This window comes from Neolamprologus brichardi, chromosome 9 (assembly GCF_056152115.1).
Source record: "Neolamprologus brichardi isolate AB-2024 chromosome 9, ASM5615211v1, whole genome shotgun sequence".
Taxonomy (NCBI): Eukaryota; Metazoa; Chordata; class Actinopteri; order Cichliformes; family Cichlidae; genus Neolamprologus; species Neolamprologus brichardi.
The window spans coordinates 31,660,143-31,683,019 of NC_142112.1; the positions used below are offsets into that span (position 1 = coordinate 31,660,143).

At 38.7% G+C, this 22,877-nt stretch overlaps 1 protein-coding gene across 1 annotated transcript in view; it reads right to left on the reverse strand.

The window, feature by feature from the left end:
- The window catches only part of LOC102798556 (cadherin-18), a 102,079-nt gene that overhangs the window by 43,680 nt on the left and 35,522 nt on the right, over positions 1–22,877 (reverse strand). The window contains exons 3-4 of the mRNA XM_087846303.1: positions 14,697–14,991; positions 9,456–9,575 (exon numbers count right to left, since the gene is read on the reverse strand). Of these exons, the coding sequence (XP_087702429.1) occupies positions 9,456–9,575; positions 14,697–14,991 (415 nt within the window). The remainder of the gene's footprint in view (positions 1–9,455; positions 9,576–14,696; positions 14,992–22,877) is intronic.

Consider the following 22,877-nt stretch of genomic DNA (forward strand, 5'->3'; position numbering starts at 1 on the left):
GGGTCTTAGGAGGTTAAATATGTAAACTTAAACCATGAGCTGTGAATATAACTCTTACCACTCTTTGTAAACCCTGACCTATGGATTCCTCTTGTTCACATTTGCCTCGTGGCTCATTCTTACAGATTTTCTATAAAGAGGCCAGGGTCACTTAACTGTCTTTTTAGTAGACTATAATAATAATAATAATTATTATTTTTTAAAAGTCACAATATTGGACTCAAACTCAGGCCTCAGAGAAACATGGGTGGTTAATGCGAAACAAAGTAAACCTACATTTAAGCAGTTTTTTGGTGACATGCTTTCAAGCATAATAATAATGGATTGCACTTATATAGCGCTTTTCGAGACCCCCAAAGCACTTTACAATTCCACTATTCATTCACTCTCACATTCACACACTGGTGGAGGCAAGCTACGATTGTAGCCACAGCTTCCCTGGTGCAGACTGACAGAAGCGAGGCTTCCATATCGCGCCATCGGCCCCTCTGGCCATCACCAGTAGGCGGTAGGTGAAGTGTCTTGCCCAAGGATGCAACAACCAAGACAGACAGAGCTGGGGATCGAACCGGCAACCTCCCAGTTACAAGCTTCCCAACCCCCTGAACCGTGGTCGCCCGTGGTATTCTGTGAGAGGCAGTCTTTGGAAGATGGCTGTGAAATTTAAACAATTCTCACGTTTCAACGTATGCCAAGAAAGAACACCCCATACCATTAAACTGCCAGTGTTGATTGATACACTGATTTATTGATACCCTATCATCTGAATATTGCAGCATAAATTGACACTCATTAGACCAGGCAACATTTTTCCAAACTTCTATTGTCCAACTTTGGCGAGCCTATGAGAATTTCCTGTGCTAAGCTAACAGGTTTGGACATATTTAGCATTCAGAAATGCTCTTCTGCATACCTTGGTTGTAATAAGTTGTTATTTGATTTACTCTTGACTTCCTATATGCCTGAAGCCAATCTCCTGTGACCTCAGGCATCAACATGGCATTTTGCCCAGCAAACTGCCACTAACTGGATGTTTTGTCTGTCCCAGTGGAACAGCAGTTTCAGGCCAGTCTGTCTGGCACCAACAACTATGTAACACTCAAAGTCACTTAAATCACATATCTTCCCCCATTCTGATGCTGGGTCATCTGGACCATACCTACATGCATCAGTGCATTGAGTTGTTACCTAGCGATTAGATATTTGAGTCAACGAGCAGTCATTGCACATAATTAATAACCATTCTATGGAATGTTTAAATTGGGCATGTTTTACATTATTATTATTATAAAATAATAAAAAAGACAAATTTAAATAATTAAATATAATTACGAACATATTTCAAATATAAAATATATTATCAGAGAGGGTAGAAACACAATGTTTGTCTTTTAAGCCTCTCCAGGAGATGAAAATACTCCAGATTTTCATTGAAAAGGTTTCATTAGAGCACAAGCATTTTATTCTGTCACAGTGTTCTTTTCAAATGCCAGATCTCAGCATGGCTCTGCTGCTTTTCTTAGTTTTAAAACTAATCAAAGTGCTTGCAGCCATTTTCATGTAATGATGCGAGCTTTGCAAACTCTATTGGAAGGCCTTTGTTATTAACTGCAGTCTTGGCATTACTTAACCTGGGGTCCTTGAGACACACAGACCTTGGCAAGTGGCCATGCTTTCCATTAAAACCACACCAAGACAGACGATCTGACCTTTCAAGTCTCTTATTACCCCTTTACTCATGAGGGTGCATCGCTCCTCAGCAATATTTCACGGCAGTGGTTTTAGGAACAATGAGCAAACATGAAAGTATGAGGTTTTCTTCTTTTACTATGGGAATTCCACTGGTGTTCGCAATAATGAGGATGGATAACTATCAGACATTTAAAATCAAACAAGCAAATGACATAACACCTCCCGCAATGTGTGACTGTGACAGGTTGAAGGACTACTGCATATAAAACTGTTCAGTTAATACAAATTCATATCAGTTGATATAAGGACGAAAATAATGTAAATATGGTAAGAAAATGGTTAAGAGTTTATTATTTTTCATGTTATATTAATGGCTTTCATGTTACTTAAGAGAACTACAATCTATACATCAGTGATCGGCTAGTAAGCCTTTTCTGGGATCGATTAGTAGTGTCTCTATTCTCCACTAGGGGGCTTTCGCCCGTTCTCCTCACTGCAATAAACTACTGCATGAGAGACGCAAGTCATAATCACTCTCGTGATTCTTTTCCCCTGTTTTCAGGTAAAAGTGTTTAAAAGTTGATATATTTCCAATGTGTACACTGTTAAGATATTTAAGAGGTAACCCTTCATTGTTTTGTAAGCGTTAGAAGCATATATTACAGTTTTGTGCACATATACGTGGCGGTTTTGAGCCTCAGTTTTGTACTGTGTAATGGCCATTAAGATAACTGCAGGAGCTAAAAACGCCGCTATTGTCAGCCATTTTGTCAGGAAACCTGCTCAAGTATATGTATAGTAAGCACTTTAGTATTTCGGTTTATTATTTAGTGTTTTTCTTCCACCATGTGACATTTAGCAGTACAGAATGTGAAACGTTTCTGCTCATTTTCACTGCAATAAACTACTGCATGAGAGACGCAAGTCATAATCACTCTCGTGATTCTTTTCCCCCTGTTTTCAGGGGTGTAACATGACTGTTCTTTCACAGCTGTTGCAATGCATTTATTGTAGTAATGTACAATCAGCGAACTGCATTCGGTATTAAATAAAAGTTCTTTAACAATACAGAAAAGGCGATGAGGGTGTTCTTCAGAAAGTGCAAGTACCGTAAAGGTATGTGAGTACTTTGACACAAAGATCGCACCCCTGAACTCCCTATCCTGACCATTTCTGAGCTGTAATACCTCAGAAAGTCTCTGCTAAATCTCAGTGGAGCTCGTCAGTTAATTTAGAAAATAATTGAGAAAGAGCTGACTTCCTTCAACCTAGGCCCATTTGACACAGTGAGGTGGTTAGCCTTTTCCTCAACCTCCCCAGTCTATTAGAGTTGATACCATCATACTATCCACCTCTTTGTCTGGCTGGAAACTTCTAAAGGAGGACAATCTCCTGGGTGAACAAAAAGGATTATAGGAGATTACTAAAGCGCTCTTCAATCTCCAGCTTCAGGAATCTTGTTTTTTTGCCCTTCCAATACGATGTTATCCCTGCGTGTCTGAACTCGAAGAGCATTTCCCGGAAAAAAAAAAGGTAGATAGCTTCAGCAAAAGCCGCTTGAATAATCAAAGATATCGCACAAAAACACGGCTTCTTGTTACTTGACAAACTTTTCTCTCTGTTTATATATCAATCCATCTATCTAACTGAAAAACTGATTGGGCTGCTCAAGCCTACATCACAAATGACTTTCCCTGATTCAAGAGGTAAGACTTAATCCATTAACGGCGAAAATGTCTTGATCTGTGTCAGCTCCATCAGTAAACTCGAACAGTCACAAATCCCAGATCAGCAGAGAAATTAGCCTATTTAAGATGCAAAGGGGACTTAGTGGGCCTGTACTTTGGTTTGTCTTTCTCTGTGTGTGTGTGTGTGTGTGTGTGTGTGTGTGTGTATGTGTGTGTGTGTGTGTGTGTGTGTGAGGGGAAATATAAAAGTGAAGAAGGGTTAAGGGGCAAGACTCAAAAGGAACCACTTTGATGTCTCTGTGACAGATGCACTGTAGTAAAAACAGGAGTTGCAACCCAACCGCAGCATTAAAAGGATAAATGCTGTCACCATCTTTTGCTGACTTTTTGCTTACTAAATTTGCTGGCTTGCAGTTTTGTGATTTCCAAACCATGCAATCAAGCAAATCCATTGCAGTGAATGTTCTTAACAGAGTTAGCAAGTCGCTAAGCTTCCCACATCAGACTATCAATATTATAATATCTTAAAAAGTTCAACAGCACTCGGATCAAAAGGGACAGAGCCATCACAGAGAAATATGTGTCAGATGCACAGCCATGCAGCATTTTGGACTCTTTCTCTGCAGTGATTAACATTCACTCAGCAGAAAGCGGTTCAGTCTGTCTGTCTAATTCTCTGTTGTCCTTGTGCTTCATCTCTTCTGTTTGACCCAAATCCCCAGACAAGTCACAACAAACGCAGCAGGTAGGGGTTTCCAGGTCCTTCCTCAAAGGGCACCTTGACGTGATTTGTGACTCGTATTGGAAACTTTTAACCGCCAAATGTTTTTAAAATGCTAGTTTTACAGATGTCCATATAATGCATCACTTCTGTAAATGTTATCTAACTCTATAGCCTTCAGTATATAGTCCAGTGTCGAGGCTTGAATTAAGATAAAACATCTAGCCGGCCTTTGCTCAAGGGTAAAATCCACTTACCGGCAACTGTAAAGTTCAGTTATTAATATGGTACTCTCCAGAAAAAGTGTAGGCGACAAGCAGAGACAGCATGAAAGCTGCTGTAGTTTGAAGTGGAAAAGAGGAAAGAAGAAAATAATAAGAATAATCCAGTGAATTGGTGAGTTTAAAAGTGCCGGTCGACAATTTGCATGTTTCCTCCTGCAGAAGTTGTAGTCGTCTCATTTACCTCTTGGCAACAATTCAATATGTTTAGAAAAATGTCAAATATCAAAGCACTTCTTTTTTGTTAAATCCATTTCTAGGAAAATGCTATAAATAAGTCCATGCACAAAAAAAAATAATTGCATTGTTTTAAGAGTGTTGAAGTTAGCAACACACGGGGTAATCACTGATAAGCTTGTGTACACTTCTAGAATATGTGATGCTGTTGTAGCGTGCAGCTGCAGAGTCTCCGTGCATCAATTTCTGACAAGTGAATAATATAACACACCTCTAAATCACATTTGCTTTGTATAATACCAGGGACACCGTGTACATTTGGCTCTGCATAAATACTATTTACATTATTCGCACATTTATTGGCAAAGTTTAAGCTAGCATGCAATCATATTTCTAGCAGCAGTCTGTTTAAAATACACGTTTGCTAGCAATGTCAGTGTTACTTTAATATACATACATATACGTCTTTTGATTATCTGTGAAATTGTTGTTTAAGACAATTCATAACATGTCTTGTTAATAATAATAATAATGTTAAAATCATGACAGTGTCCACGGGCTAATTCCGTCATTACCTTTTTTCTTTTTCTGCTTTAGCAATCTCCTCTTTACTTACTCTTTTATTAAACCGGTATCATCGTAATTAATTATACCAGTAAGACAGACTGTCGGGCACCTTTAACCATTAAATCTGGTTCTCCTGTTCTGATTCTTGAAGCTTAGAAGGACTTAATGAGCTTTATCCAGATGTCAGATCCTAAATATTACACATACTGGTGAATTGAAATGGTTGTGATAGAAATATTATTCTGTCAAACACTGTCATTATCTGCACTGACAAATCAGAGTATTTAAATTGCACATCATATCGCTAGAGTAGGCAAAAACCCTATTATGTTATATACAGTATATGCCTGCATACAAATTTACTATTTTCTATGCAACATGGGAAAAATTATAAATGAAAATGGATTCTGTGGCCTCATTTTCTGCACACACTGCCCCCTCTGGCCTTCCATCATTACCAGTTGTATCAGTATTATTTATAGGCAAATTTACAACCTAGGAACTGTTCATTCTTTTACTTGAAGTACACTCTCTTCTGTTTCTGCACTGCAGAGACTGTGGACCATATTTAGCTCCTTTTGTCAGGGTAAGTCCCAGCACAAAGGAACCTTTGAGTGACCCAAATGTACGGGCGCTTCAGCACATCTGTCTCATCAGTCTGTGAATGACCTTGAAATGCACAGTGTAAAACAGAATTGGACCACGGTTAGGTAAATATCTTAGATGTTTTTTTGTGTTTTAATATCTGGTATGTACGAAACTCTAGAAAGAACAAAACATCAGTTTGACACCACGTCCTTCACCAAATGCTTTGATATCTAGCTTATACTGGTTTCTTGATACAAATGTTTTATGTGTTATATCCACAATTTTAAATGCATCACACTCTTAGAATCAGTGACCTACAGCTATAGGATTAAAAAGGTTGAAGAAAGCCTTTTTTCATATTATAACTATTAGGGGTGGGGGAAAAAATCGATACTGTGTAGTATCGTGATATTTTGTTTTATAATAATGTATCGATACAGGGACAGCAGAAATCGATATTTTGTTACAAAAAAAGTTTTTGTCCTCTGACTTCAGAGCATGTTGATCCTTTTTCTGAGCAAGAATCCTGACATTCCTTCACTGTCCAAATGTGTTTAACTTTTTTTTTGGCAGCAATAAACATGACAGTTTACTTATTTTAATTTAAGACATGTTTTATTTTAATTAAGTTAACTTTTTTATTTAATGTAAAATTATATTTTGTCTTAATTTACTTTCAAATTCTTCAGTTGCTGAATGGGCTGCATAGTTTATATAAACTGCATAGTTCAGAATAGCTATAATTGTACCAGATGGTTGCGTTCAGTTAAGTTGGACTAGACTGTAACACAAACCGTTCAGTTTGTCAACAATAAAACTGAAATGAGAGAAAGACTGAGTGTGAGACTTTGATATTAGATAAAATGAATATTGATAGTTTACCTTTATGTACAGAATCTGAATATCGCAAAATATTTTTAAAAATTGCAATAAAATCGTATCGTGCGTTAAGTATTGTGATAATATCGTATCGTGGGATGTATGGTGATTCCCACCTCTAATAACTATGTGTGTTAACCTTTTTAAAAATGGTGAAGTAACAAACATGAATGTAAACCAATGTCAAGCTTGACTGTTTCAGGAAGTGTTTAAAGCTTTATGGGATGTTATAAATTAAGCTAACACTTAATTTGCAGTTAGCACTGCAACAGACGGGCAACCTGTCCAAAGTGTACCCCGCCTCTCACCCTCTGGTAGCTGGGATAGGCTCCAGCCCCTCCGTAACCTAATAAGGTTAGGCGGAAACAAATGGATGGACTTAATTTGCAAATTAGATCAAGTAATCCTTTTTAAATAGCTGACAGATTTCTTTTTTCACTTGAAAATCTTACATAAACTAAACAATACATCCAGGAATGGTTTGTTTGTTTGTTATTTGAGGGCTTTTTGGGAAATCCGAGTCCCAAAATATAAATGTTTTGGCAGTATATACATGATATTTCTGATTACTGAAAGGCATAAAGTACCCCACAGCAACAAACGCAGGTGCCCTTTAGTTTGATCAGGGACATTAAGGTAAAGTAATTTTATTTAATCAGACAGCTGCAAGGCATTAAAAATTACTTAATTGGATACGCAAATGCTTCAGGAGCTGAAACAACAATTTTTGAATGCTTTGCTAAGACAACCTGTAATGTCAGCATTTTGAAAAGAGTAATGCACTGTAATTGTGGTCAATTTAGCATTTAACACAATTCATCCATCTCATAACACAAGTAGGGTTGGGATGATACTGTGCTCGGGAGAAAGCACAGGTCAAACTGTTCACTTTGTGTCTTAGTGAGGATTTGGGTCAAGTCCGAGACAATCCTTTGGGTATTCCCTCAATGCCATATGTGCAGGCCAAATGCTATTATTCCCCTGTCCTTAAGTGATCTTTCTGTCTACCTCATGAGTCTTGTAAAATCTATCACTGCTGTATCAGCCCACCAGACCAAGGTCAAATGGGAAGAGGTGCGTGTGTGTATGTGTGTGTCTGTTTGTCTTTGTCTGTATGTTCTTGTAATCTTGCTACTAATATGTGTGTTTCTCATGACAGCGTCTCTGCAGTTTAAGCATAGTGGGAGCCAGGTACATGAGGCTAGGAGAGGGTGTAAGCAATCGAATGCACTGTGAGACAGATGCAGAAGCAGCTTCATTTCCCCATTGTGGCACTCAAACGTGGCAGCATGCCAACTCCAACAGCTTTAAGACTTGGACTTGGCATATTAAAGACCACATGCAAGAGTAACCTGCACATTTTCCCCTGACCGCTGAAGGCCCTTGTCCTAATTTGAGGGAGGCGTGCGGTTTGCTAGTGGCAAAATCAAAAGCCAACTCGTATAAATTAATACGTGTAGGTGGAACAGCGCTGGGCAGAGTGTGCAGCTGGAAAAGCCTTCGATCGCATCCCCACCTCCTCCTCTGCAGCCCATGCTGAATTACAATGAAGACAAGATGCCTAGTCAGCTCAAGCAAAACAAGCCATCTGATGTGTCAAAAACACTCTGCATATGGAAAAAGGAAAAGGAAATCACTGGTGATTAATCATTGTTATGCCTCCAAGCTGGCGGCAATCGTGCCCAAAGAGAGCTTTTTTTTGTGCGTTTGTCCATTCATATGTTGATCTGTACATCCCATTTTTGTGAACATGTTTTCTCAGGAATGGCTAAGAGAAAATCCTTATGCTTATGCCCATGTGGACTCGAGGGTGAACTAATTATGGGTAAAGTTCACTGTGATCCCATCAAATGTTATTTTGGTGGCAAATAATGTCACAATTTTACAAAAGCTGTGACAAAATTTCAAAATTGCACAAGGTAATTCTGTAGACATATGAATTTAAAGTGCCAGTGTCTATCTGGCAGAGGCATACCATTAAAAACATGACTTAAATACAAAGCTACAAATCCAGTAGCTGGGAGGATAAAATATGCTACATTGCACGAGAGAGCCAATTTTCATTCAAAAATCGGCATTGCTTCTGAATCACCACACCCTTGTGAAATTGCTCCATCAATCCCCACTGCCTTTTCCCTCGAGGCAAATCCAAAATATTCAGCAATTTATTTGTGTTGCTAATTCAGCAAAGAATTCATGTTTTACATGGGCGGTATGGTCTCAAAGGGACCAATACTTGTTCCAGACAGCAATGAATCAATTCCTACAAGTAGAGTGTTGTTCATGTTAACCAACAGCAGCAGGAGCAACAGAGGCAAGCGTGCAAAACGTCAGACATGTATGCACATGCACAGTCCTCCGTGCTTTTTTACATTATATAAAAGTTATATATGTCTTGCACTTTAGATGCTTTATTAACATTTAATAGATTCTATTAGCCTCCCTGGACAAAAAATAGATTTTGAAAAACACTGAGCGCTGCCTGCTGTGCGGCCCCCGCCAACCCCTTTCAAAAAAGGTAAGAAACAATGGCTTCTGAAGGCATCTCAACAAATGCCTCCTTTGACCCCTGAGGAGTCAGTTATTGCTCACAAAAAGTGGATCGCATGCTCAACAATACAGCAGTTGCACTGTATGAGCAGTCCATAACTCTGCTGTGGCTGCTTTAGCTTTTACGATATGAGACGTGCTGCAATAACAGAACAGGATGTTCCACTGTGAGAAGCAAAGACTTCACAGCGTGACGCACACATCATTTTAGGAGATCGACATCAAAGTTATACCTCCCATTTATAACTCATTGTTACCATGCTTTCAAGAGCACGGATGCATTATTTTACCAAGCATGCAGTTATGCCATACCTGTTTTGGGGTCAACAGAGAAATATGGCTGTCCTTGTAGGATACTGTAGACTATTCTGGCACTGTTTCCATAGGTGGGGTCGTCCGCATCGGTTGCTGTGACTTGCAACACAGATGTGCCTTAAAAAACAAACAAACAAACAAACAAACAAACAAACAAAAACCCAGCACATTAGTCTTGTTGTTTCTTTAAAAGGTTTACAAATGTTAATGCAATTATGAGTTATGGCTACTTTCAGCTGCTTCTTTGCCACAAGACGTCACCACAGCGGGCAGCTCCACATGTTTGATTTGGCAGTTTTATCCTTGATGACCTTCCTGCCACAACCCAAGCTATAACTGTGCAATTGTTTTTTTTAACAAATAGATTCATGTAAAAAAAATAATTTTCATGCAAAATAATAATAATAGTAAGTCAGTACTATTACAATAGTAATAGTCAGAATGATATTTAAAATGCTGGGCATCTCTTAACTTATCCAATGAGCTGAGGTGCAACTAAAACTACATTTCATATTAACAGCTGCCCTCTGCGCAAAACCATCTTTCTAAAAAAAAAAAAAAAAAATTCTGAACTATTGTTGCAATAAATAAAGAAATAAAACTTAATTTGCCTGCAGAATGTCATGAGCTATGTCATGTCATGTAAAAAGATCATTTGTGTTTCCGATTATACTTGAATGGGAAAAATTGATTTTTTTTTTGTTATTTAGAAATTAAACACTTGGAGTGTTACTCATTACAAGGTTCATTAACTCATTATAATTACTGAGTAGACTGTAATTGGACTACAGGCTAAAACATTATATATGTACATGTATGTGTATTTAGACGTAGATCTAGAGGCATGCAGATAGATCAAGTATGAATATGTTAAGGCCTTCTGGACACTTGCTTTCTTGTGCTCCTTAGAGAATTAAACTATATTAAACAAGAAAACTGAAAAAGGGAAACTCACTCTACTGTGTCCCACCAAATATGATTTATTTTTTCCTTGGAATCCTGCCGGAGCAGAGGAAAATGCCAGCCATAATGAAGCGTGTACCTCACAGTATGCTTGTGTACTCTCAGCCTCGCAGCGGAAATTGTGCCGGGAATTATTTGGACTTCATCACCTCTGGGACTGCTCTGGAAACTCAACTGGTTCTAAATCATCTGTCAATTAAAACTTATTAGAACATGATTTAACTGACAGACCTTAGCTTGTTCCGTGTTACAGGCATAAGCAACGTCTCTATAAATCGTAGCAGAAACGACAAAACAGCTTTACTCTGCTTTCTATTTGGTGTTTGCGTGTATGTGTGTGGGTATTGTTTTGCTGTAATATCCCAGTAGAGACTTTAAACTGACTGCAAACGGAGCCATGCAGACTGGATCAGACTGCGTTTTTTGAGGGTAAAGACTTCATTTCAGGATTACGTTTAGAATTAATGTTCAGGTTAGACTCTAATTTATGATGGTTAAGGTAGGGTTAAGGGGCTAAAGGCTGCATTATATGAGTGAGTGTCCCCATGGGAATAGCATATATAATGTTTTTGTGTGTACGGCTGCTGGAAGAGGAGGTAAAAGGTTCGTGTTGACGCATATTCTGGATGATAATGCACTCATTATGCTGCCCTAATACACTGTACAGTGTGCTTGGCCTCGCTCACAACGCACTTCAACTCAAGTGTTCAAGTACTCAGTGTATATATGTACCGTATATTTACAGTTATTAACTTGATGAGTTCTACATTAAAAGGTCTGATTGTACTCAGCAGAAAATAAACACTTAAATCTAATTTCTAAAAGAACAGAGAAGTTAAATGGAAATCAGTTTTTCAGGACTTTTAAGGTCACTGTACCTTCATTTCATGTTGCAGTCTTCCTAGGGATTAACACTTTTACACCACAAATAGCTGGTGGCTGCTTGAACATCATGTCTTACACAACCACTTGAACTAAAGTGGAGGCTGGAAACTTTTACCAGCTGAACTATGGAGAACATTGCTTAATTGTTACAATTTTTACATCTAATTTCATTACCTTATTGTCAATGGAAAATTGTACTTAGTAGTCAGTATAATCTTTTAATGATACAAGTTTGAATATGGGGCAGCACGGTGGTTAGCACTGTTGCCGCACAGCAAGAAGGTCCTGAGTTCAATTCCACCATCAGGCCGGGGTCTTTCTGTGTGGAGTTTGCATGTTCTCCCCGTGTTCGCGTGGGTTCCCTCCGGGTACTCCGGCTTCCTCCCACCGTCCAAAGACATGCAGCTTGTAGGCATAGGTTAATTGGATAATCCAAATTGCCACTAGGTGTGAATGTGCGAGTGAATGACAGTGCGAATGGTTGTCTGTCCCTGTGTGTTGGCCCTGCGACAGACTGGCGACCTGTCCAGGGTGTACCCCGCCTCTCGCCCTATGACAGCTGGGATAGGCTCCAGCGCCCCCCGCGACCCTGAAAAGGATAAGCGGAAGCGAATTGAATTGAATATGGTAGAATACTGCATGTAATCATTTGTGTTTAGAAGTATATAGTTGGTGGCATACTGAAAGAATGTCTCATCCTAGGAGGTCTGTAACATTCCAGGGTGGTCTGGCGTTCACCCCCACATCCTAGGAGCATGGGAGAGGTCGTACCTTGTTTTATTGTTTTACGGTAGGATTAACGTAGTTATATCTGTTTTAGTCTAAGTGCTTTTTGTTTAGATGAGGTTTAGGGAAGTCATTTATGGGGTCACACTCTGCCCCCCCGCCACACACACACACACACACACACACACACATGTACACCTCCACATTTCAATGTACGGAACAAACGCTCACTGAAGCATATAAATAAAGACCAGGGCAGTCCTCAGTGCTTAGTCTCTGAGCCTCACTCTTGGTGTGTGAGTTCTGGAGGCTGCCCTTGCTAGCAAGAAAATCTGTGTGTTTCTCCTCTCTGATTCTCTGCTGAAGAAGTGTTTTAGAATATATCTCTTAACACTTATTTAAAGATTTTAGCAATATTTTTGTCATACGGCACAACATAAATTAACTTTAAAGGGATAAAGGCTGACTGTGAAACTGGATAATGAGGTTACCAGTAGATTATTCTCACAACCTGAGTCACGTCTCTTGTGTTTGCTTCTTTCCTAGTTTGGGATAAATTAACTTGAAATGTGAACGCAAAAACAACATGTGCTACAAGTACATTAGAACAAAATGTATCTGTGCTTTCTGATAGATAACAGCAGCTACTGGAAATAGCAAGAGATAAAAAAAAATAAGTCAAATGCGTGCAACGATTACATTTTATTACGCTCATTAAGAGTTTAAGACTTACCTGATTGTGAGATTCTGCTTAACATTCTTATCAATAACATTTATATTCCAAGCCTTTGGGTTTTGAAACCACTAACTTTTCCCTTTAAAGAAAAGAGCAACTATAACTCCAACTCAAGTGGGAAAGATAAAGCAGGAAATTGATACTCCTTTCATCTTGTACTCAAAATATAACTGTTCAATTAAATAAAAGGAATGAAACAGTTGGACAACCTGGAGCCCAACTGATCAATTTAGACAGGAAAAAGAACATCACAACCAATTAGTTGCTATACTCCAAGACAGCCCTTTCCCACACTTGGGAGCTCCGGTATTGACAAATGCAGGGGGATTAGTGCTTTAGAGTGTGATGACAGTTGATTGTTACAGCCGATTTGATGCTGCAGATGCCAAACCAAAGAGGAATTACTTTAATGGACATGAGCAAAAGAAGGGGTGGGGGTGGGGGGGGGGGGGGTGGGGGGGGGGGAAGGCTAATTATTTTCCTCTTCACAGTCCTTGATTTCCTCCCTTGGGTCATCAATGGTGATTGATTCTTATTGTGTAACCGATGACGAAGTTTGCAGCGAACATGGAAACTTTAGAATAAGTAGTCTTGTTAGAGCTAAACTAAGGATGCCGATACAGAAATTAGTGCTGTTTTCATTAACCTATAATGAATTCATTTGTGCTGACGATTACAGCAGCTGCTGAATTTTTTAATCACGACCGTTTCATGTGGAGTTTAAGACGTGTAAGAGGATGACTCTCCCTTTAATGTACCTGAAACTGGACCCAAAATCCTAATGATAGTCTGTAAACAAGGTATCACAGCATACAGTGCTAAAGCACACTCTCAAAAGAGATTAAGGCATGCGCCTGACACTTCTGAGAAAGAAATATACTGACTAGAAATATATGTTCATGAGGCCTGCCACGAATAATCATGAACACAACCAGGAAGATATTGACTGTTTATAAAGAGGGAGCGTACAGGTCTGCTGGGGTTTGCATATTTAATTTCTTTTATCACATTTCCGTCTCGCTCCTGCACGGAGCTGATGAAGTTATTAATTTTCTGTTTAAAGAATTTTCCAGTAACTCTAAAGGAGATTCCTTTAGACAGATGGATAGAAATGGAATGCTTTCAACAAACTGTCAGCGCCAAGAATTTACTATCACATTGCATACCGAGTAAAATTGCTCTGACAGCAGTTTGGCTACCATTTGGACAACCTACATATTTTGAAAGAGTGTTGTGAAATATTAGAGGAACGTTTTTGAGCTATTGTGTCGCGAGGCAGAATCCACTGGACTGAGAAAACGGTGGCTATTGTTCACACAACCTAAAAACAGAACAAGAGAGTAAAGAAATACAACATAGATGTTCGCCACAAGATGCTATGCGTATGGGACGCTGTCTCGGTGGAGGTGGATAGAGGCTTTACTTTTCTCCGTGATATGGAAGACTTCACTGTCTCAATGGCGGGGATTGCTGCAGAGCCACTATTGAGTGCTTTGTAAAGACCTGCCCACCAGGGATGGAAACCATCGCAGCAACCAGAAAACAAAGATGAGAAAGAGGACTTTGCTGGCTTACAGAACATCAAACATTCTGGAGAACATTATCGCAGAGGACAAACCAGAATGCTGCGCGGGGTAATGGCATATTTGATAGTGGTTCTTCACACTTATATCTTTAAATCCATCTTGTTGGAGCTTTGGGTTGTACTTTAGTGTGTAAAGGCAAAGATCTAACTGTAATTTATTGTTTTGTTTTACGTTTCTTTTTCTTTTTTTAAGATGATGGATTAAAAAGGATTATAAACATGAAGAAGATTTGAAAAGCAACAAAAGTTTTTCATCTCTCAAACCATTCAAATGGAGGCTTACTGCTATTGGCAATAGAGAACAATCACTTGAAGGTCCAGTATATTTTGAAGAGCTACTCACCCACTTCAGACATCTCAGGGACCGAAGCTACAAAGGGTCCATCTGGAAATTTGGGTGCATTGTCATTGATGTCTTGTACTTTGATGATGAATTCTGACTTTGGTTCCAGGGCCTCCTCTGTGTTACGGTCCAACGCTTGCGCATGGAGGACATAATGTGTTTTCCGTTCCCGATCCAAGCTCTTAGTGGCATGAATATCCCCTGTCACTTCATCGATGATAAATATAGTCCCAGCTCCTTCGCCGCTCAGAATGTACCTGACAGATCCATCACCTTTGTCTGAGTTTGAGTGAAGCTGGAATGAAAAACAAACAAAGTGTGTGTGAATATGGAGAAAAAAACAGTGCAAAGTCAAATTTCTTCTTAACAACTGCAAAATACCTGCAAGATAAAATTACTAAGGCGCACTTAAAGTCTGTTTTGAAGTCTGTTTTAAGCTTTTCTCATTTTAATTACAACTTCATCATAAAATTAATTGGAATATCTGCAGATTTTGGTCTTAGTAACATGAAGGCTTTGGAGTCTTGGAAATGATCTGTAGATAAACTGATAAAATACTGTTGAAAAATATTAAAATTAGTATTAGAATTGTAACATCTAATTTGAAAATCCTTTCTCTGGCTCGTGCTAAAGTAATGCATCCTTGGAGATTGAAGTTTTGGGGGGACAATCTTTCCAAAGCTGCTCTTTTTTCTCACCAGGGGAGAGAAGAAGAGGAAGCCAAGCCAGTTATTAAGCCATAATTGTTACCAAAGGGGTTAAGATTTTTATCCCCACAGCTCAGCAGGCCGTTAGATATGAATAATATTGTACTATTTTACAGAATGTCAAAAGAAGGATACAATAGTATCAAGATTCAGATTTGAACAATTCAATTTTTTCATCTTTAAGCAATAAAAAAAGCATCTGGTTTGAGGGAAGATTTAGTCTATGGATACACTAGATGTAGGCACATATGCACTAAATAAATCATTTATATTAGTTGTAAAGACTAAATAGTAAGAAGCACAACACAAAAGGTGAAAGAACATAAACTCATACAAACTGATATTTTCAGTGGATCAGTGGAAAAGATTTATCACATTAACTAGTTTTAGCTGAGAAGTAATAAATCACAGTCACAGTTCTGTTCAATGACAATTAGCAGCATCTGACATAGCACTAAATTTTCACAGTCACCAACAGTTCCTAACAGAGGACCACAGAAGGTAAATCATAGACACGCTAAAGAAAAAACATTTAAAAAATTTGTATTTATTAAAAAAATGCAAACACAGACAAGGAACAAGCCGGGACTCGTTTGACTCGTTTGATTTGCAGGGGTGCAGCAGCAGTGTTTCCAGGGAGACACAAGTCAAAGCCTTAGATGCCTAAACTAGTTTGTCAACAAATAACCTTCCCCACTGACATATCGAGTTTGGGCTCAGCGATATGAAACTTAAAAACACTGAAAGCAATAAAGAATTTCCTCAGTGCTTTGTCAGCTTAAGAATATCAACCTTTTTGTCCTTGAGATGGATCAGACTCTCCCAAATTCAGTTTGACAAGGACCAAATGATGATAATGTACAGTATATGCAGTATTATAATACAAACCTAAGCCAAATAAGATAGAAAACCCTCTGCATAGCACACACTCTCAAACCACAGCAATTAGACCCATTTCCTAGATGAGATAAAGAAGCAGTAAGGCTCTCATAGAAACACTGGAGCAACATTACTGTGAAACAGTTGCTTTTGTATTAGCACAAGGCATTAATGAGAACTTTAAACCAATGGAACACAACTGGTACAAGTATTTAGCTTTCTGGCTGTATCATTTTACAAAGTAAGAGTCACAAAGGCTTATACTGAAAATCATCTGACAAAGAATTGTTTATTTCTATAAATAATTAAAGTGATTATTTTTAGTGTATATGAAAGTGTTGGTAATGTGCTATCAAGGACTTTTAATAAGTGGCCAGCTAGCAGCTTTGATTTTATTGTGGGGGGGAAGAAAAAGGACTGGTGCAGCGTCTGAATTAGGACACAGCTAAAATGTTTTGAAGTGCAGAACTGAAGACAAGACAGCCCATTTTCAAAGTAACCTAAATATAGTAGCAATTCATCTTACCATTCAATTCACTGAGTGCATTTACGAGTGCACTCGTTAAGACTCATCATATTGTGTCTTTTTTGTGTTTGCTTTTTGCACCACAAGAAAAGCTGTATAACCTCCCTGTAACATGCAATAGGACATGTGATGTTAAAGCGCTTCTCTATTTTCTATTTCACGTGAGTTAAAGAAAAGCTGAATTAGAATAGCAAAGAAGGACACACAGTCTAAAGTGTACAACCGTTATAGAATACACAGAGTTATTTAACATGTCCTCAGCGGAGGTCCTCTGGCCACATCTAATCAAAACCTGGACTAACAAATAAATGACTAATTAGAAAGCTGCAGCTGATTGCAGCCTGACTCTTGATGAGAGCTGACTGTCCTTTCTGTGGTAAATATCAAGCCTGTAATTAGATAAGCAGTCAAAGATCCTGTTGAATTAGGTGGTTAATCAGCTTCTTGATTGTACTAATATGAACCTACAAAGCAAGAAATCAGGATGTGTCCACATAGTAGTGGACACAAGTTACTTTTAAGACATGATTTGACCCACTTTTAATTCAGTTCCAGCAATTTAGAAATGTTAGCTTCAACTGTTGGCTGTAGGAGGATAATCGAATCACCCAATATATTAAATAATTCAAACATAGAGAATTACAGATATTACTTAACAGTTCAATTCTATATATTCAACATGCACGTATTCGCTTCTATCAAGCAGCACTCTGCTCCAGCTCGTAAACAATTTTGCCTCCAGTCAGACTGCTAATTTAGCCATTGACTTGTTTTGAAGGAGTTAATATATTGTGCTTGGCAAAAGCACAAACCACATGATGCACATGGTGATGATTGCCTTCCAAAATCTATGGATGATGAATGGTTGTTAACAGGTTGCGGGTCATTACATAAACACCATAGGCTCAAAGTACAGCAGCTGAGAATAAAACAATACGACAATGAACGTTTAAATCAAAGGAGTTTGATGAGCAATAAGGATGCCTGCTCAGTATGGTAAGTGGCCTTGACTCATCTTCATGATAGACATGTAGCACATGCAATGCCTTTGATAAATAGTCTGTCCGTTTTGATCATCAACATGTTCAAGTTCCCTAACCTTCTCTGCTAACAAATATGGTCTCTTCAGCATTTTTAGAGTTTCTCTAGTCCATTTACCTTGCTGCCTTAGAAGACACGTTTCTGCTATAAATAGTAAATCACAACCATAGTTCAGCAAAATATAACTGAGGTAAATTTAATATTTCAGAGTTTATAACATTTACTCATCGGCCACTTTTTGCATCTGTACAACTGCTTGTTAATGCAAGTTGATTTCCAGCTTGGCAGCAATTCAGTGCATTTAAGAATGTAGACATAGTCAACATGATGTGCTAAAGTTCAAACTGAGCATCAGAATAAGGGAAACAGTGGATTTACATGTCTTTGAATGTGGCATGGTTGTTTGTGCCAGTGTTTATGGAGAATGACCTGAAAAGGAGAACGTATCCAGTGTATGGCAGTTTTTTGTTGATGCCAGAGGTCACAGCTGATAGATCAGCTTTCAGCTGATAGAAAGGCAACAGCGAATAGTACACAACTTGTTAAACTAAAGTATGCAGAAACGCTTCTCTGAATGTACAGCACATGGGAAATGGAAGCACAGGAGCTACAGTTGTAGAAAACCACATCATGCGCCACTCCTGTCAAATGAGAACTGCTAACAATTTGCAAAGATTGGGGAAAAAAATGTCGCCTGGTCTGACGAGTCTTGATTTCTGCTGCAACTTTTGGATGGCAGGGTCAGAACTTGGCACGACATGAAAGCATGGATCCATCCTTCTGGGCATCAACAGTTCAGGCTAACAGTGGTGGTATAATGGTGCAGGGGATAATTTCTTGGCACACTCGGGGCTCCTTATTCCCTACTAAACAATATTTTAAACACCTCAGCCTACCTGAGTATTGTTGCCGACCGTGTCAGCATTCTGACAGCTGCTTCTAACGAGATAAAAAACCATGTCCCAAAGCTCAAATCTTCTCAAACTTGTTTGTTGAACATGACAATGAGTTCACAAATGCCTTCCACAGTCATCAGCTCTCACTCCAGTAGAGCACCTTTGGGATGTGGTGAACAGTAGACTTGCATTATGGATGTTCAGCTAACAAATCTGCAGCAACGGCGTGACACAGTCACAATAGACCAAAATCTCTAAAAAAAATGTTTCCAACACCTTGTTGAATCTGTACCAAAAAGAATGAAAACCGTTCAGAAGATGACCTGGAATTAGCAAGGTGTATGTATTAAAGTGAGAGGGTGTGAGTGGACTTGATCCTCATGTGAAAAGATCAGCTTTTTAAATGTATTCATGTTCAAAAATAGCCCCCTCCCTTCATTTTTGTCGTGTCAGTTGATTTGGGTGAATTCTGGGTGAATCATAACATTGCTGTAGGTAACCATCCATTATACCATAAACAGAAATAAATAGTTTCTAAACATAGAGGTGGACTTTCAAACTTTTTTCCCAAGATATTATTTTCCCTTCCAGGCCACAGGTGATCAAATCACCCAACTGTCGAGTAATTTTACAAAATTCGCCTACTTTGGGGTTTAAATCAACATTATTTTAAAAAGTCTGATAACCTATTTAATCGTAAATACCGTGAAACTTAATAGACTTTACCCAGGACTGTACCCTGACTTTCCCTTTATGGTCCCCATCACTGCTATTAAGGGGGACATTTATACTTCACATATTTCCTCCCCCAACTGTACCAAAACAAGCTTGTGGCAATTTTCTGTCACACTATTTTGAAAACTAGGCTTTATTTCTCTGCAGTGGGTGCTTCCACTACATTCCGCCTTCAGTGTTGGAATATTTTATTTATACTTCATTAATTTTGATCACACGGAAAATTTCATGACATCCTGCCTTAATGCAATTAGTGTCAATTTTGTTAAACCACAGAGCGGGCTTGATGTGAACTTAGCATACATCAAGACCATGTGTGGCAATCCAGATGATGGGGGATTGAAAATGATGGCAATGTCCAAGTCTTGCAGTAAATAATAAATGAAAATGCATGACAATCTTTCACAAATGCTGCCAAGAATTTATGGGGAAGGTGAAATATAGCCTCTAAACCTTGTTGTTTTGATATCTCTGCACAAAATCTTTGAGGAATTCTTTTCATCCACAGGCCATCAAAACGGGATTGTGTTTATCTCTCTGCCTCTACTGGTGACTATATTAAAGACTAGTCGAATAGATGATTGGCATGTGGCTGGCAGCTGGAAATGCATTTCTGAGGAGTTTAAAGAGATCAACAGAGTCTGGAGCTCTAAAGCTGCAGAGCGAAAACACTCCAATGTCAAATAAAACCAACCTTGTGCTTTCATCATATGCCCACAGGAGCGACCCGGTATCTATAGTGTATCTTCACTTTCTTTTGTCAACATGCTGTATATTTTCACAGTTTGGGCTACGTAGACTCATTCTTGAGAGTGGCTTGCAACTGTTTGTGTTCACAAGCTAATTGGTACTCAGAGCCAACCAGTTTACTTTTGGTACTGTCAAGCCAATTACAGGAAGAGAAGAGATTTGAGGAAGAAAGGAATCCTCCAACCTGAAAGAAATCTGCAGCTAGAACATAAGTTCTGCAACATTAAACATGGATTTTACTCATTGTAGTCATGCTGGAAAACATAATAAAGTTAATGGGTCAGACGTAATCAAACTAAAGCTGTAACTTATGATTACAGTAACAGAATCGCCCATTTAGTCTGTCAGAGTTGATGACAAATAGAAATCCTCAAATTGCAAATTATGAGTTACTAAAGCACGATGTGAAAAATTGCACCCGCAAATTACAATAGCTGAGCAGCACACGAACAATTTCTTCTACACCTGCATATCCTTCGCACATTTTTAACTTTTAACCAGGAAACATATTTGAAATGTGTTTTCCGCGAGTGTCTTGGGATGAGACAGGCAGCATAATCTTGGCACGTTTTTTGATGGTGGGAGAAACCACGGCGCCCTGTGTAAGTCATGCAATCCTGGGTAGCATATAAATGCTCCACACTGACGAGCCCTGTCAGATTACCAGCTGACTACCAGCCTTTGAAAGGGTTCACACTAACAACTGATTAAAATAGTATAATAATAGTATAGTATTTGCAGTACTTTTCTTTTGCTTATTTTTGAGTTGTTTTTGTTGTAATATAAGATTGCTTTGTTGAGTTATAGCTGGTTTAATTATATTTATTGTTGCTAATCTTGCACTATGTGCAATTGGTAAATGGCCTGTATTTGTATAGCGCTTTACACATCCAGTCATCCACCCATTCACACACTTTTCACTTTTCACACAATTCTTCTGGTTTATTTATTAAATCTTGAAGAGTAGAATTAATTAATAAGAGGGTCACACAGTTATACAGCCTTACAAATGTGGTTTCATACTTTACCCTCCCTGTAAAAGGATCCTGTCTAACAAACTCTGCAGTAATATGTGGACAGCACCTGTCTTTCTATGTAGATGTCCCTGAACACACCATGGCAAAGCTCAGCTGAAGTAATCAGCTGATTTGGCATATCTGGTCTGGGGAGCCGGGATAAAAGCCACTCCAGCTCATTTAGCCTTCTCTCTCCCTCTGTGGCTTTCCATCTGCGACTGTTCATTCTTTGGTGATTTAATTTAGTTCATGCTCCAAAATGCCCCACAACTCACCGTGCTCACATACATACACTTAATGGCAGCAATATTTCTGATGAGTACGTGCCACATTTAAACTGATTTTTTATCATTAGGTTCAAAGAAATTGTGTACCCAAAAATGTTATTACAACAACAAAACTAATTTGTAACATTTATTATTATTATTATTATTATTATTATTATTATTATTATCATCTGCTATAATAATTAAGTTACTGGACCCTCTCTTCATATCTAATTTAAAAGGGGTGAAAAAAAAAGAGTTAAGAGTAAAATGTTTCATAACTTCATGTAAATTAACCAGGAGAGCTTTAAAAATTCACTTAGTAACACTGGCACCAGGGCCTCGGTATTTACAGTCAATAAATAAAACCACTGCTGTGTTGAAACTGCGCAAAGAAATATTTCATACACAAATGTGTGATCCCTCAATAATTTCTTACCTGAATTTACCGTAATTGTCGGGCTATAAGCCGCTACTTTTTGCACAAGCTTTGAACCCTGCGGCTTTTAGTCAGGTGGGGATTTTCTATGGATTGTCCATGATTTTTGTCATATCGTAAGACGATTTGTTTCGTTTGTTCCGCTGTTGTACGGCACTACGTTGCCTGGCGGAAGGGCATGTGATCAGACACACAGTATCGGGGTTCAAGAGTGGTATGTTGGTCACATGTCCATCCGCCAGGCAACATAGTGCCGTACAAGTAGCGCGAAAAACAAACTTCAAAGTAGCGCTACGCGTTCAGCGGGAGGCCTGGATGACGAGCGGCGATAAACTTGCGAAAAGCAAGTTATGCTCAACCAGTGTTGCCAACTTAGCGACTTTGTCGCTATATTTAGCGAGTTTTCAGACCCCCTAGCGACATTTTTTCTAGAAAAAGTCGCTAAAAAAAGGCGTGAAAGCGCATATCGCTTTTACTCTCAACAAGCAGCGGGTGCTGTAACGCAGTCAGTTCTTCTTTTACTCTTATGCTGTTTTGTGGATCAGGTTTAAAACTACTTATAAACACACACACACACAAAGTAACTCCACCAGAGTGCCTATTTCGGGTCACTTTTGCCGGTCCAAGCCTGGGTAAAGGAGCAGGGTTGGAATTGTGACATTACAAAAAACAATAATTGCTAAAAGAAATTTAATTTGTAGTTCTAAATAAATTCTAAATGCATTTAGGACGTTTTTTGCTCACTTTATGTCTCGTCCACGATGTTATTTCTCTCTCCAGCAGCGTAGGTTACAATTACATTAGCATGACCAATTATGCAAATTAGGTGATGACGTCATTTAGCGACTTCTAGCGACTTTTAGGACAACCAATAGCGATTTTCCTTACTGAGGAGTTGGCAACACTGTGCTCAACTCCACCGGTGG